The sequence below is a fragment of the Rhinolophus ferrumequinum genome, chromosome 11 (assembly GCF_004115265.2).
Source record: "Rhinolophus ferrumequinum isolate MPI-CBG mRhiFer1 chromosome 11, mRhiFer1_v1.p, whole genome shotgun sequence".
NCBI classification, from domain to species: domain Eukaryota; kingdom Metazoa; phylum Chordata; class Mammalia; order Chiroptera; family Rhinolophidae; genus Rhinolophus; species Rhinolophus ferrumequinum.
Genome location: NC_046294.1, coordinates 46,528,734 through 46,543,174, shown reverse-complemented (window position 1 = coordinate 46,543,174; position 14,441 = coordinate 46,528,734). Strand labels below are relative to the sequence as shown.

Genomic DNA, 14,441 nt, shown 5'->3' with positions numbered 1-14,441 from the left:
TTAATATATAACAAAGGAAGCAAGAATACACAATGGAGTAAAGATGGTTTACTCAATAAATGGGGTTGAGAAAACTGGACAGATACCTACAAAAAAAAGAAACTGGATCACCTTCTCATTCCATATGCAAGAATAAACTCAAAATGGATCAAAGTCTTACGTGTAAGACTTGGAACCATAAAACCCCTAGAAAAAATACAGGCAGTAAGCTCTCCGACACTGCCCTTAGCAATATTTTTTTCTGACCTATCTTCTAAAACAAGGAAAACAAAAGAAAAAAAAACAACAACAAATGAGACTACATCAAACTAAAAAGTTTTTGACAGCAAAGAAAACTGTCAACAAAATGAAAAGACATTCTACTGAATTAGGAGAAAATATTCACCAATGGTATATCTGATAAGGGCTTAATATAAAAAATTTATAAAGAACTTGTACTACTCAACATCAGAAAAACAAACAATCCAATTAAAAAATGGGCAAGGGACGTCAATAGACATTTCTCCAAAGAGGACATACAGACGGCCAATAGGTAGATATATGAAAAGATGCTCAACATCACTAATCATCAGAGAAATGCAAATTAAAACCACAATGAGACACCATCTCACACCTGTCAGAATGTCTCTCATCAATTAGTCAAAAATCAACAAGTGTTGGGAAGGATCTGGAGAAAAGGGAACCCTGTGCACTGTTTGTGGGACTGTAAATTGGTGCAGCCAATATGGAAGACAGTTTGGAGTTTCCTCAAAAATTAAAACTAGAACTATCTAATGACCTAGCAATTCCACTTTTGGGTATTTATTCAAAGAAATCCAAAACACTAATGCAAAAAGGTACATACACTTCTATGTTCACCGCAGCACTATTTGCAATAGCCAAAATATGTAAGCAACTGAAATGCCCATTAATAGACAGTTGGATAAAGAAGATATGGTATATTTATACAATGGAATATTACTCAGCCATAAAAAATGAGATCTTACCATTTGTGACAACATAGATGGACCTAGAAGGTATTATGCTAAGTGAAATAAGTCAGACAGAGAGAGACAAATATCATATGATCTCACTTATATGTGGAATCTAAAGAACAAAAATAGGCAAACAAACAGAAAGAAACAAAGCAAATAGAGTCATAGATACATAGAACTGATGGTCGCCAGACAGAAGAGGAGTTAGGAGGGTTGGGTGAGAAAGATGAAGGGATGAAGGAGTACATATTGGAAATTACAAAATCGTCACAGGAATATAAAGCACAGCATAAGGAATATAGTCAACAATATTGTAATAACTATGTATAATGCAAGTTGAGAACTAGACTTATTAGTGGGATAATTTATATGTCTGACCATTATGCTGTACACATGAAACTGATATAATATTGGATGTCAATTGTAATTGATAAAAAAAGCACACATTCCTCTCTGCACCCCTGTTATCTCTCAAGATTCATCTTTTTAAAGTGAATCTCCCTTGCTTATTTCTTTCCAATTACCCTGACTTTTTTACAGGTACTCAAACAAACACAGCATGTTTGATTTTAGTGTCTGCATTTTCTCTTTTCCTTGATTGCAGTACTCTTTCCTGATATACATGAGTTCTATATATACTGTACTTTGTAACACATTATTGCAACTTGCTCTCTAAGACCTGTGTCTGTCTATCTATCTATCTATCTATCTATCTATCTATCTATCTATCTATCTACCTACCATCTTTCAATCACTTATCTATCCATATTCAGAAAGAGAGAAAGACTGAGGGAAGTAGTTCCTATAGTTTTAACCCCCATTGTTAGAGAAACCTAGTATACATTTTCAAAATTAATTCGTGAAGGAAGAGGTGAGAGAATTAAAAGATAAAGCAACTGACAATATTGGCACAAAATAAATATAGTAAATAATTTCAAAGTTTGGTGTTAATCATGTAGAAATTATGAAGCATGTTAACTTCCATGGAGACAAGGAAGTATTTGCTTAGGTTGCTAATTATAAAAATGGGTGACCTCCACAAAGTGAGGAAAAATAGATTTAATAGAGAGAAAGGAAACAATATGATGCTATGATATAAAAAAAAGCAACTGGGAAATAAGACAAAGAGGGAATTAAGGATAGCTTACTTCAATTAAGGATAACCCGCTTTGATAAAAAGAGTGAGATAGTTCTCTAGAATTCTTTAGTTTCCTTTGATATGAAACTTGAACATGTTTATCTGTTTAGGAAAGGAACATACATAAAGCAAATGCTTTAAGATATAGAAGAAAAGGCAACTGAGGGGAGACACCCATGAAGTAATTGATAAAGAGAAAATTAAAGAAAATTAAAGAAGGAATTGATATCACAGGGACAAAAATGGAGATAAGATATTTGCAGAACAAGTTTTAAAAGGGTGGGTAAAAAGGAAAACAAATGTAATAAACTTTAGAGCCAAATTTGTGGAGAAATTGTTTGACCACAGGTCTCATTGGAAAATTTAAAAAGGAAACAAAAGATATGGTGATATTTTATCCATCCCTATTAATTACAGTGAATATTGAGCATATAGAATATATATGTATATATTCTGAGATATACAGTCATAGATTGCTTACACCATCCCAGAAGTCTGAACCAACAACTGATATATCACCTTTTGGTTGGAGTTAGGAAGTTGGCTCATACCTAGTTAAAAACCCTTATTTTTAATTTTTTTACATTTTCCAGCTTTATTAAGGTATAATTAACAAAAATGATAAGATATTTAAAGTGTAAAATATGATGATTTGATATACTCGCATGCACACATTGTGAAAATATTTCCCCCAAGTTAACACATTCATTGTATCACATATTTACCCTTTTTTTTGGTAATAACATTTAAATTCTATTCTCTTAGCAATTTCTATTATACAGTACAATGTTATCAACTTAAATGCAATAAAGACCACATTATCAAACATATTATCAACTGACACACTAGGCCCTGCTTCTGGGAATAAAGAAAAAAGTTAAGTTTCAACATAATTTTTACATTCAATTAATAATGTTCTATGGCAAAGGGATGTGTTACATTAACTTTGTGATAAGAATGCAATCTCATATTTGGTACATTTAAAATGTTCCACAACATTCTATAAAGCTCATCACCTGGAGATCTTGGGAAGATTACTCTGACATTACAGTTACTCAAGAAGTCACTGCAAAATTTCATAAACATTACCATGTAGGGGGTGAAAAGTAGTGTCAAAGTGGAACAAAGAAGTAAATGATGACTTCTCAAATTGGCTTAGGCAACAGGGAAAGCAGGCACTATGTTTCTTGACACTAAGCATATAAAAAACAAACAAGAAACTGAAATGTGCTATATATATAATAATGGTTTCAAACAATTTTATTAGTGGTAATAATGATAGTAATAATAAGAATAGAAGTTCTTGTAGCTATAAGTTTCAGCTGTATTTATGAAGATAAATATCTTTTCTGTTCCCTTAAACTGCAAGGATGGCCATAGGCCAGAAAGTGGATTAAATTACTGTATTCATTTGTTTCACTCTACAAATTTTTTGTTTCTCAGATTTTCTTTCCACACACGCCTAATGATTTCAGATTCACCTTGCTCTAAAAGTAACCTATAATTTGAGATTTCCTGGTTCTCATTTCTTGGAAACAACTCATAAGGTAACAGTGCTTTCTGCCTATGTGCCCTCAGGCAAGGGATACCTTTCTTCTCCAAAAGAGGGCTGAGTTTCAGGAGTGTAATGACCTCTCTAGGGCCAGGTCTGAAAATTGCTGCTGGGATCAGCTAAGATTCTAAGGCCAAGGGAAGCAACAGCTAAAAATAAGTGATGAAAGACACTTAGTAGCTAATACTTTTCCTAATCCAAAGCCTGGCAGAGAAGAGCTCTTCCATTCACTGATTTTACATTCTAGCTAGCTCTCTTGTTTTTCTGGGTGAGTTTCTTCTCCATGAATTGGGACGGGTTATTGCTCAATGTTTCCATAATTGTAGCATATTTTAACAGAAGTGGAAAGGATAATGAATCACATAACATTGATCCTGTAGCTCTCATTAACAAACTTTACTTTGGCATGTCACCTTTTTTCCTCTTATTCAGGTTTATCAACAATATGACAGATGGACTAGATTCACCTCATTTAGAGATGGAAGAGATGCAAAGATAATCTACTACTATCTTCTTAATTACATGTGGAAAAAACTGAGACTGACACATCCCAATTAATTACTGGTAGGGCAAGATGAACATAAGGATGTCAGCCTCCTCTTCTAATGTTTATTAAAAATAAGAGGAGATAGTGTTGTGGTTTGGAAAGTTGTGTGTATGTGTGTGCGTGTGTGCTCACGTTTACAGTTTGAGCAGGAGTGCTTGAAAGATGTAGAAAGAAAGTCAAAGATAGAAGCATCCTATTGACTTTAACAGTTTTGGTGTCGTTATTACCCCTGTAGTGACAATTCTGTCATTGTTCTGCCCTGTCCCCTGAAATACAATGTTCTCTTTACCTGTATTTAGCTGGGCATTAAAATCTTGTATTTTTGTTTCTTGTTCTAACACTTTACCCTGTCTCCATTTAAGATATTTTTCTATTCCTTTCTCTTTCTCTTTCACTCAGAGACCAGAAATGAATCTTTTATGATCTGATTATCATAGAAATCATTTAATTGCATAAATGCATGCCTTTGCTCTTTTAGGAGCTATTTTTAATCTAAACTCTTTAGAAAATTGTTTTTCCTATTCATATATTTTCCATCTACCTACTAAGACTTTAAAGGAGGATATAATTATTTCTCAGGTGAAGTGGCCAAATCAATTTAAATAAGTGAAATATGTTGACTCCTCCAAAGTCTCCTTGTCATTGGGAAATCATTTTTCTATTGTGACAATGATTATTTCATCTGCTTACAAGAATGTCCAATCTTTTGGATACAATTGAGAAAAGTTATTCCACTCCAGAAAATTCATTGTCTCATAGAATTTTATTTTATTTTATTTTTTATTAGTTTCAGGTGCACAAAACAATGTAATAGACATTTCTCATTTATATCCCACACACAGTGATAACCCACCTCCCCCCGTCTACTACCCCTCTGATATTGCATACAGCCGTTACATTTCCACTGTCTCTATTCCTAATGCTATATTCTACTTCTTGGAAGTATATGTATATATGTATACATATATGTGTATATGTATATATATATTATTCTTGTAACTATATATATATGTATGTATATAAATTGTAGTTGACATTCATTATTGTTCAGCTTCAGCTTCAGGTCTCATAGATTTGTAATCCTTTCTTCAGAAAATTACCTCATTTCTGTATTTTTGTTTTACACTTCTTCAGGAAGGCAGTAATGTGTCTCTGTCTTCACAGAAGTTCTCTGCAGGTTCTGACTAACACTAGCTACCAAACATTGAGTGCTTACTTTCTTCCATATTTGGTGCTGTTTTTTATATATAAATGTATGTGGTGGCCCTCCCAATAATTCAATGAGTTAAGTAATATTATTACTTCTATTTGTAGTTAAGTAAACTTAAGGAATTTGGACAAGATTCCACATAGATCCAGCATTAGATGATATGTTATATTTCTAAATTCCTATCCCATGATTTTAAATACTAATTTTTGGTTGTTTGTATTTTATGAAATCATCAGTCAGATGCAGCCACAAGAGGAAACGGAGGAGAGGTTCAGGAAACAAAGGTTATTATACCAACAGATCCTAGAGATGAAAGGCACAGTAGGCCTTGCAGGGCTAAGTAGAAAACACGCCCGTGTCATCAGGAGGCAGAAGACAAGAGGAGCAGGTGGGAGAGTGGGAGCACATAGGTACTTGAGCCAAGGCCTTTACTGGGGTTTCAGGCAGGGCAGAGTGAACAGTTTAGGATTGGCTGGTTTGAATAATTTTGATAGGCTTTGGCTATAGGGGTGACCTCTAGGTGCCTGGTACCTAGCCCTAGGATGATTAAGGCAGAGGGATACTGCCTCCTTGAGTGCATGGGCCATAAAGGATATATGGATTGGTTAGTTTGCATATTAAAGTTATGCTCCTAACTGGACCCTTTGCTGCCTCTAAGAATTGGCTAGCCCAGACAGGAAGGGCCAGTCTGTCTTCAGCCAGAAAGGTTTTTTAAGATATAAAAACATCATAATATATTGAAAATTGCATACATATATGTATATACATAATATATAGGATGATAAATAATATATTTTATGTATTTATGTTGTATTTATATGCATTTGTGTTGATATATATTTATATAAAATATGTTATATATTTATTATATGTACAGATTTGTACATATATTTTACATATTATATATAATTTTATATATTTACATATAATACACATACTATGTTATATAGAAGAAAAGTAACTTGATGAATTCATTATCACCTATAATTGTGGGATTGGAGCTAAATTTTATTTTTATCCTTACATTGGCAGGCAACTTATACATAATTATGTAGCATATATTGTCTTTTACAAGTTCCTTTAGGCTCTGCCTTGTCTTCTCATGTCACATTAACAAGACATATTCACCATTTATCACCATTCACTTCTAGGAAATCTACCACTTCCCCCTCCTAGATTCATCTCATATAGGCATCAAAGGGAATTTCTTTTCACAAAACTTCTAATTGTTTTAATCTGTGTCTCTTTTTGCCTTGGACATAGTTTTACTGATGAATGTAGCTACAGAAGCTCATACAAACAAGATCTCCTTCTCTTCATCAGCTGTTAGAGTAGTCTATATTTTATTACATTGGGGACTTTCAAGGTATTCCCACATATATATTCCTATTGACTGTGAAACAGTCTTTTTCCCCTATAATTTTACAGCAGTCATCCCTCTAGTTTTCCTTTAAATAAAATATATAAAGTCCTACTCATAATGGTATTCCCTATTCAATGTATTTGGCTATGACAAAATCATAAGGAAGATAAAACTTTTGAATGATGTTTAGCTTGTAGAATAGTTAATAAAAAAGAAAAATGAGAGTATATAAAGTAAGCTTTAGTGGGTAGATTTCTAAAGAAAGAAAGTTGGCAAATTATTAAGATATTAAGTTTGGAATGGGTGTGAAATGGGACAATAAAATTTAAAAAATCAGAATTTATTTTCACTGCCAACGGATAGCAGTAAAATGAAAAAATGCACGTAGGTTAGATTGAACTCTATTATCAACAGTAGAGTGACCCACAGCCAACCCTGCCCTTTTGTATCTGAAACACATTAATATTATAAAAATATTTAAGCTACAGTGTTTATTCAATAAGCCAGTTTGTGTATGTTACAATCATATCTTAATTTATGGTGCTTTTTGATTCAACTGATTTCCTATCTATCTTCTCAACTTTCTGTCTGTTATAAGACCTGTGAGTACTTGCATCACTTTCTACATCATCCTCTTCTTTTACTTTTATTTACTTATTTATTTAAATTAAGTTTATTGGGGTGACATTGGTTAATACAATTATATAGGTTTCAAGTGTACAATTCTATAATACGTCATCTATATATTGCATTGTGTGTTCATCACACAAAGTCAAATCATGTACCTCATCATCTTAAACATCCACTTTGTTTTTTTATATAGTATTTTATTTTATTATTTTTAATTTTTAAATTAATGTTTATTGGAGTGACAATTGTTAGTAAAGTTACATAGGTTTCAGGAGTACAATTCTGTAATACATCATCTATATATCACATTGTGTGTTCACCACCCAGCATCAGTTCTCTTTTCATCGCCATGTATTTGATCCCTTTTACCTTCAAACACTCACTTTGAAAACTAATAGGCCAGAATTATCTCAGTCACTCAGATATGCTCCTCTACTACTGACAAAAGAACGAGTCCTCCACATCACTTCCAAGAAGCTAGATAATGAACCTGCATATAGGCAACTTAACCAACATTTGCTGAAAGTATAAACCTCCTCACTCCCCATCTGAGAGTCAATCCCTAAGATTTGTGGGGAGTTATTTTACTACCTAAACCAGAGAAAATTGGAACACTGGGAAAAGTTGCCACTATTTGGAGATTCTGAGCTTTAAACAAAATGGACAAGGATATGGGATTGAAGATCTAGTCTATGATTTCAAGTGTCACAGAGAAGTGTCACCTAATCTGAAATGTGTCTGGAGTTCAGAGGTGGATACAGACAAAAAATTTAATGTCATCTGTGCCACCATCTGAGAACATTTCAAAAACTAACAAGGTCAATGTTGTTAGAATCATAATTTCCATTTCTACAATTTCTAGGTGACAAACACTGGATTTATCTTCCTCGTCCATAAACACTCACATTGACTTTGGGTAAAGATATCCAAGAATTCTATTGTGATACCAACTTAAATTGATTAGCAAAGATTCAAAATCACATGGCCACATTTTCATCCATATTTTTCATGCTCTGGAAGAAGTGGTAAGGAAAATATCCTTCTTCCTTCCCATCCATAATTTCTTTTTCTCTAAATAGGTATTAGAATCAGTGGTGAGGAAAGGATTTACCAACCTGATGGGATCTACCAACATGACATATCTGAACCCTATGACAGTGACTCTGATTGGGATCCCTGGACTAGAGCATGTGCAGTTTTGGATTGGATTTCCCTTCCTTGGTGTATGCCTGGTGGCTCTGCTGGGGAATATCTTCTTGTTAATCATCATCCCTACAGAACGCAGTCTTCACCAACCCATGTACATCTTCCTGGCAGTGCTGGCAGTCACTGATCTAGGTCTCTGTGTAGCCATTGCTCCAAAGATGTTGACCATCTTCTGGTTTGGCTCTTGTTCCATGGCTTTTGATGCTTGCCTTACCCAACTCTTCTTCATCCATGCCTTGCAGGGTATGGAATCTGGAATCCTGTTGGCCATGGCCTTTGATCGCTATGTTGCCATCTGTGATCCTTTGAGGCACACAGCCATCCTCACACCTCTTTTCTTAGTTCAGGTGGTACTGATGATGGCAATTCGGGCAACAGTGCTTGTTGGGATTTTACCCATTTTACTTAAACGGGTGCACCTTTTCCAATCTGTGGTTATTCTTCATTGCTACTGTGAACACATGGCTGTGGTCAAGCTGGCTGAAGAAGATGTCCGTATTAACAAATCATATGGGCTTTTTGTGGCTTTTGCAATTCTAGGTTTTGACATGATCTTTGTCTTCATCTCCTACATTTTGATTTTTTGGGCTGTTTTTCATCTTCCCCAGAAGGAGGCACGACTCAAAGCATTCAACACCTGTACTTGCCATATTGTTATCTTCCTGGAATTTTATATCCTTGCTTTTTTTTCCTTCTTCAGCCACCGTTTTGGACATGTATCATCCTATGCCCATATTCTATTGTCTACCATCTATCTTCTTGTGCCCCCTGCCCTTAATCCCATTGTGTATGGTATGAAGACCAAAGAGATCCGTAGGCGGTTGATCAGATTTGTATTCTGAAGCCTGACACCCAGCAGTGATCTAAAAATAATATGATAGGTAAAAGTATATTGATCTGTTTAAGGTGGAAACTCCTTTTACTATGTCTATCTTGGTGAGGTTTTTTGTTTGTTTGTTTGTTTGTTTTTTTTTTTTACATCATCATGATCTCCCCGAAATAGTTTATATTTCCAAAACAAGAGACTCAGAATATAAGATAAACTTGGGAGAAAAGTGTATATGTATCTCATCCCTCCATCTTTCCCTTTCTTTCTTCCTTTATATATTTTTTATAATCCTGATATGATAATTAATGGCATAATTCAGTTTCATACCTAATTGCTGCTAAAAAAAAAATGTACCAATGTTCTTTCTGGTGGAAAACTTTGTGAGTCATCTACAAACTGAACATGTATTTGTTTGTGTCCTGAATTGAAAGTGATGAAGATTACTAAACAACGTAGAATTCTTACCATTATGAAAATAGAATTTGAAGGCTCTAGTAACTATCTCTTTAATTATAAAGAGAATATGCTAGACAAAATATTTTTGTGGCCACCAAATTTTATATATTTCAGGAGTGGATGATAAAAAAGTAAATTTTAGCTCACTGTGGTTAAGAATTATATGGAAACACACTGCTTCTAAAATAAAAATATATTTGTGTGAACAAGAAGCTCTCTATCAATGGAGATTTTCAAGAAGTGAGTGAATAATCTGCTGTAAAGGTAGTATTCTTCAGGTGGCAGATGAGATTAGGAGAATGTCATAGCAGCTGTAAGTACAACTGACTGGTGTGAGTCAGCGTTATGAGGAACAGTCTTCAGTAATAAATTTATTTGCATTAAATCTAAGTAAAGGCATTACCCATTTATAGCACATAGAGTGAAATGACGTTACATTCCAAAGAAGGTTATTATTGCCAGGCAGATGTCAACTGTAGCTATGATTACTTTCAGTAGGTGGAAATGTGAACTGATGAACAGTTGTTAGGGTATTTAATTAGTGAAAATATTTAAGTACGTCTTTCGTCTGTATGATTTATAACTCCATTATCTTTGTCCAATCCATCTTTTTTTTTCTGGAATGTACCTGGAGTGGATTGAAAGTCTTTTCACAGTGGAGCAGGGGCCAGAAGATAAGCTAACCTTTTGACTTATGGGAGGAAACTACTGTCACACAGAATAAGGTGAATTATCTTGGAAAGGAAGAGAAGTGTCCTGGCTCTCATGAATCCCTATAAATCTCTATATGTGTAAGTGAAAGTGTTTTGCCTATCTTGGAATTTCTAGAAAAACAAAACAAACAAACACAAAAACACCTAATCCAAAATATTGAGAGTGGACTATATGTATGAGAGCTGATGTGGCAAGCACTGGAAAATATCATTGGTCAACAATTATAGAGATGCTTGGGAACATAATACAGAAGCTTAGAGAGGAAGTAGAAACTGAAAAATCACTTACGATGGAAATGAAAGAAAGTTGAGTGTGGTTAATTGTATTTTCTAAGCATGGCTATAACTGTATCTTCCACATCACGTACTCTTCTGTTATGTGATTTTGCCACTCCTCAATCAAAAACAGACTCTTCAATATATTTTTCAATAAGTTTGAGACCCTGATACTTCTATGAATACAACAGAAGTCAATCTGTGTCAATTCTTGGCAGGGTCCTTAACTGATATCATAGTTTTTCCTTTTTTCATGCTACCATGTAAAAACTGCCTGGGTTCTACTCTGATGGAACAGGAGTCACTGTGGAGGTAGACTGATGTGTCCAACATCTGAGTGAAGAAGATGCTTTGGGTCCAGCCCTGGATTCCTGTTCCAAACACTATCTGCAACTGCTTGACAGACTTCAAGTGAGAACTACACAAGCTGAGACCAAGCAATCAACAGAACCTTGAGGAAAAAAAAAATTCCTAAAATATTGTTAGGGTGTTGTATTACACAACAATAGTTAAGTGTAAGAAAAAAATGGTGTCAAGAGTTTGACTCTGCACTAACGAAAACCTAAAACATGCAACATTGACTTTGAGAGTAAATGGACAGAAGCTTAAAGGGTACCAATAAGACTGCTGATGAAGGCTTTAAATAGAATGACAAAATTTTTATTATGTACCAGAGAATAAAGGGACCTGTGCTTTGTGATGATGGAACAATTGACAAAACTGTCACCTTTTTTTTAACATGGAAAATTATGTGTATATACATATATACATATATATATGTATAATATATACATATGTATATATATACATATAAATGTATATATATATATAATATAATGAACTGATAGATTTAATGAATGAAATTTCCAAAGAATGCTGAAAGTACCACATATAATAAAATATGTGTAGAAAAAGATGAGTTAAGGAAATGTTGAACTTTCAAGTAGGACTCAGAGAAACTATAAAGGCTTCAGGTATTTCTGAGTTTGAGCATAAAACATTCTCATTCACTTTTTCTCTAGACATTATATACTCTTAAGGTAAGAGCTGGCCTCTGGGGTGGGGGGTGGGGGAAAAGTGTGCATTTTTAAGATTCCTTAACCTCGCGGTCAGAACTACCAGGTTAGACTGAAAAGGACTGAGATAGTTCAAAATGAAAAAAATCATTGGTTGAGTACATATATACAAGGGAAAAAAATCCATTATATACATGTACCTCATCATCTTTATCCAATCATCTATTAAAGGACATGTGGGGACAGAGCCAGGAGTGCACTTTCCAGGCTCTCGGCCTCACGTGGAAAGGTGCTGGCTCAGGTAGTAAATGGCCATCAACCATGATTGGATGGCCATCAGCTGTGGCTAGTTGGCCGTCAGCTGTAACCAGTGAGCCATTGGCCACTAATATAACTTCCGTGGCTATGCTAGCAGCAAATGGGGGCTAGCAAGGACGGATTGTGGATTGCGGATTGCAGAGAGGTGGATGCTGCCAGCGAGAATATAGTGGTATGACTCCCCTATTTATGGCTCCGTGGGTGTTCCTTTTTGGGCTCACCATGTCCTGCTTTCTTATGTGGGGAGCGGGACCAGAGACTCTGCATGCCACCCTGCATGACAGGACACTGTGGTGTTTATCACGTCTTGGCCGCCATGAATAATGCTGCAATGAACAGAGGGGTATGTATATCTTTACGGATAAATGTTTTCAGATATTTTGGGTCACTACCCAGAAGAGGAATTGCTGAGTCATATGATAATACTATTCTTACTTTTTTGAGGAACCAACATACTATTTTCAATAGTGGCTGTACCAGTTTACACTCCCACCAGCAGTTTATGTGGGTTCCTTTTCTCCACACCCCCTCCAACCCTTGTTATTACTTGTCTTGTTGATAATATTGTATTTCCCAAAAAATAAGACCTAGCCAGACAATCAGCTCTAATACATCTTTTGGAGCAAAAATTAATATGAAACCCGGTATTATATTATAGTAATTATATTAATTTATTAATTATATTATTATATTATATTATAATATATTATAATATAATATATTATATTATAATATATTATATTATATTACATTATAGACCCAATATTTATTATATTATATTATGTCACATTATATTACATTACATTATAAGATCCAGTCTTATATTATAGTAAAATAAGACAAGGTCTTATATTAATTTTTGCTCCAAAAGACGCATTAGAACTGATTGTCTATCTAGGTCTTATTTTTGGGGAAACATGGAAACCATTCTAACCAGAAAAACTGCCATTTATAGCAACATGGATGGATCTTGAGATTATCATGCTAAGCAAAATAAGTCAGACAGAAAAAGTCGAGAACTATATGACTTCACTCCAATGTGGGATATAAAACTGAAAGCAAAAACCGAATAAGACAAAGAAACAAAAACTCATAGACAAAGACACCAGCTTAGAGGATAAGGGGGTGGGAGGGTGGTAGAAGAGAGAAGAGGGGGTCAAATACATGGTGATGGAAGGAAAACTGATACTGGGTAGTAAACACACAATGCAGCATATAGATGATGTATTACACAAATGTACACTTGAAACTTATAAAATTTTGCTAAGGCATGTCACCCCAACAAATTTAATAAAAATTTAAAATTAAAAAAAACATTATTTTATAAAAGTGAAACATTTGGGGAATTAAAAGAAGGAAATTATTTAAAAAAAGAAAAAAGAAAAAAGAATCATTGGAATCCCCAACCTATAAGCTTAAAAAGATGAAACGAAAACTTGTGCTACTTTAGAAAATGAATGATGACTCAGAGTATAGAGCATAGATCCCACAGGGTAAAGCCAAAACCACTGAGAAAAAGAGCATTATCCTCATGGAGCAGGATAGGACCCCAATTCAAAAGCTGGCAACATGTGCCTTTGATTTCAGAACCAATAACTACATGTTCCATCTTTTTCTCTTTTTGGAATGAAAGTGTTTTTTGCAGTTATCCTATTGCTGTGTTAACATTATATGTTAGCAGTATGAGAGGCAGATGACTTATCTTTTCAGTTAATTTCCCTTTTCAAGGAAAGGGGAACTTACACTCCAAGAACTACAACCATGAAGCTTCAGCTAAGTCTGTATGACTTAGATGCTGAAATTCTGGATGAATATCATAACAGGATTAGACTTCGAAATTTGGAGGTGGTTTAAGTGTATGTTGCATATGAGAGGTACTATGCCAGACTAGATTTGTCAAAGTGGTTATAACAGTATCTTCTAAACTCCATATTTTTCTGCAATGTAACCACCAGGAAATGAGTCTACTTCCCAATCCCTTGAATTTGGTCAAATCCTTTGACTTCTTTGAACAATAGAATTCTACAGAAGTGATGCTGTGTCAATCTTGGATACAGACTATATCTGGCCTAGCAACATCTACCTTTTACCTTTTGAAACACTTAAACACCAGGTAAGAAACCCAGGCTAATTTTATGGAGACTCCATGGGTAGGAAAACTGAAGCAACAGGCTTGTTAGTGAAGAACACATGTTGGATGACGTCCATCTTTA

At 34.6% G+C, this 14,441-nt stretch overlaps 1 protein-coding gene across 1 annotated transcript; it reads left to right on the top strand.

Annotated features, from left to right (window-relative positions):
- Positions 1-8,532: 8,532 nt before the first annotated feature.
- Positions 8,533-9,462, top strand: LOC117029726 (olfactory receptor 52A1). Its single transcript, XM_033118924.1, has one exon. The coding sequence runs from the start codon at positions 8,533-8,535 to the stop codon at positions 9,460-9,462; it is 930 nt and encodes a 309-aa protein (XP_032974815.1).
- Positions 9,463-14,441: the final 4,979 nt, after the last annotated feature.

Coding starts and splice junctions, on each gene's coding strand:
- LOC117029726 (XM_033118924.1), top strand. CDS start 8,533: ATGGGATCTACCAACATGACATATCTGAACCCTATGACAGTGACTCTG.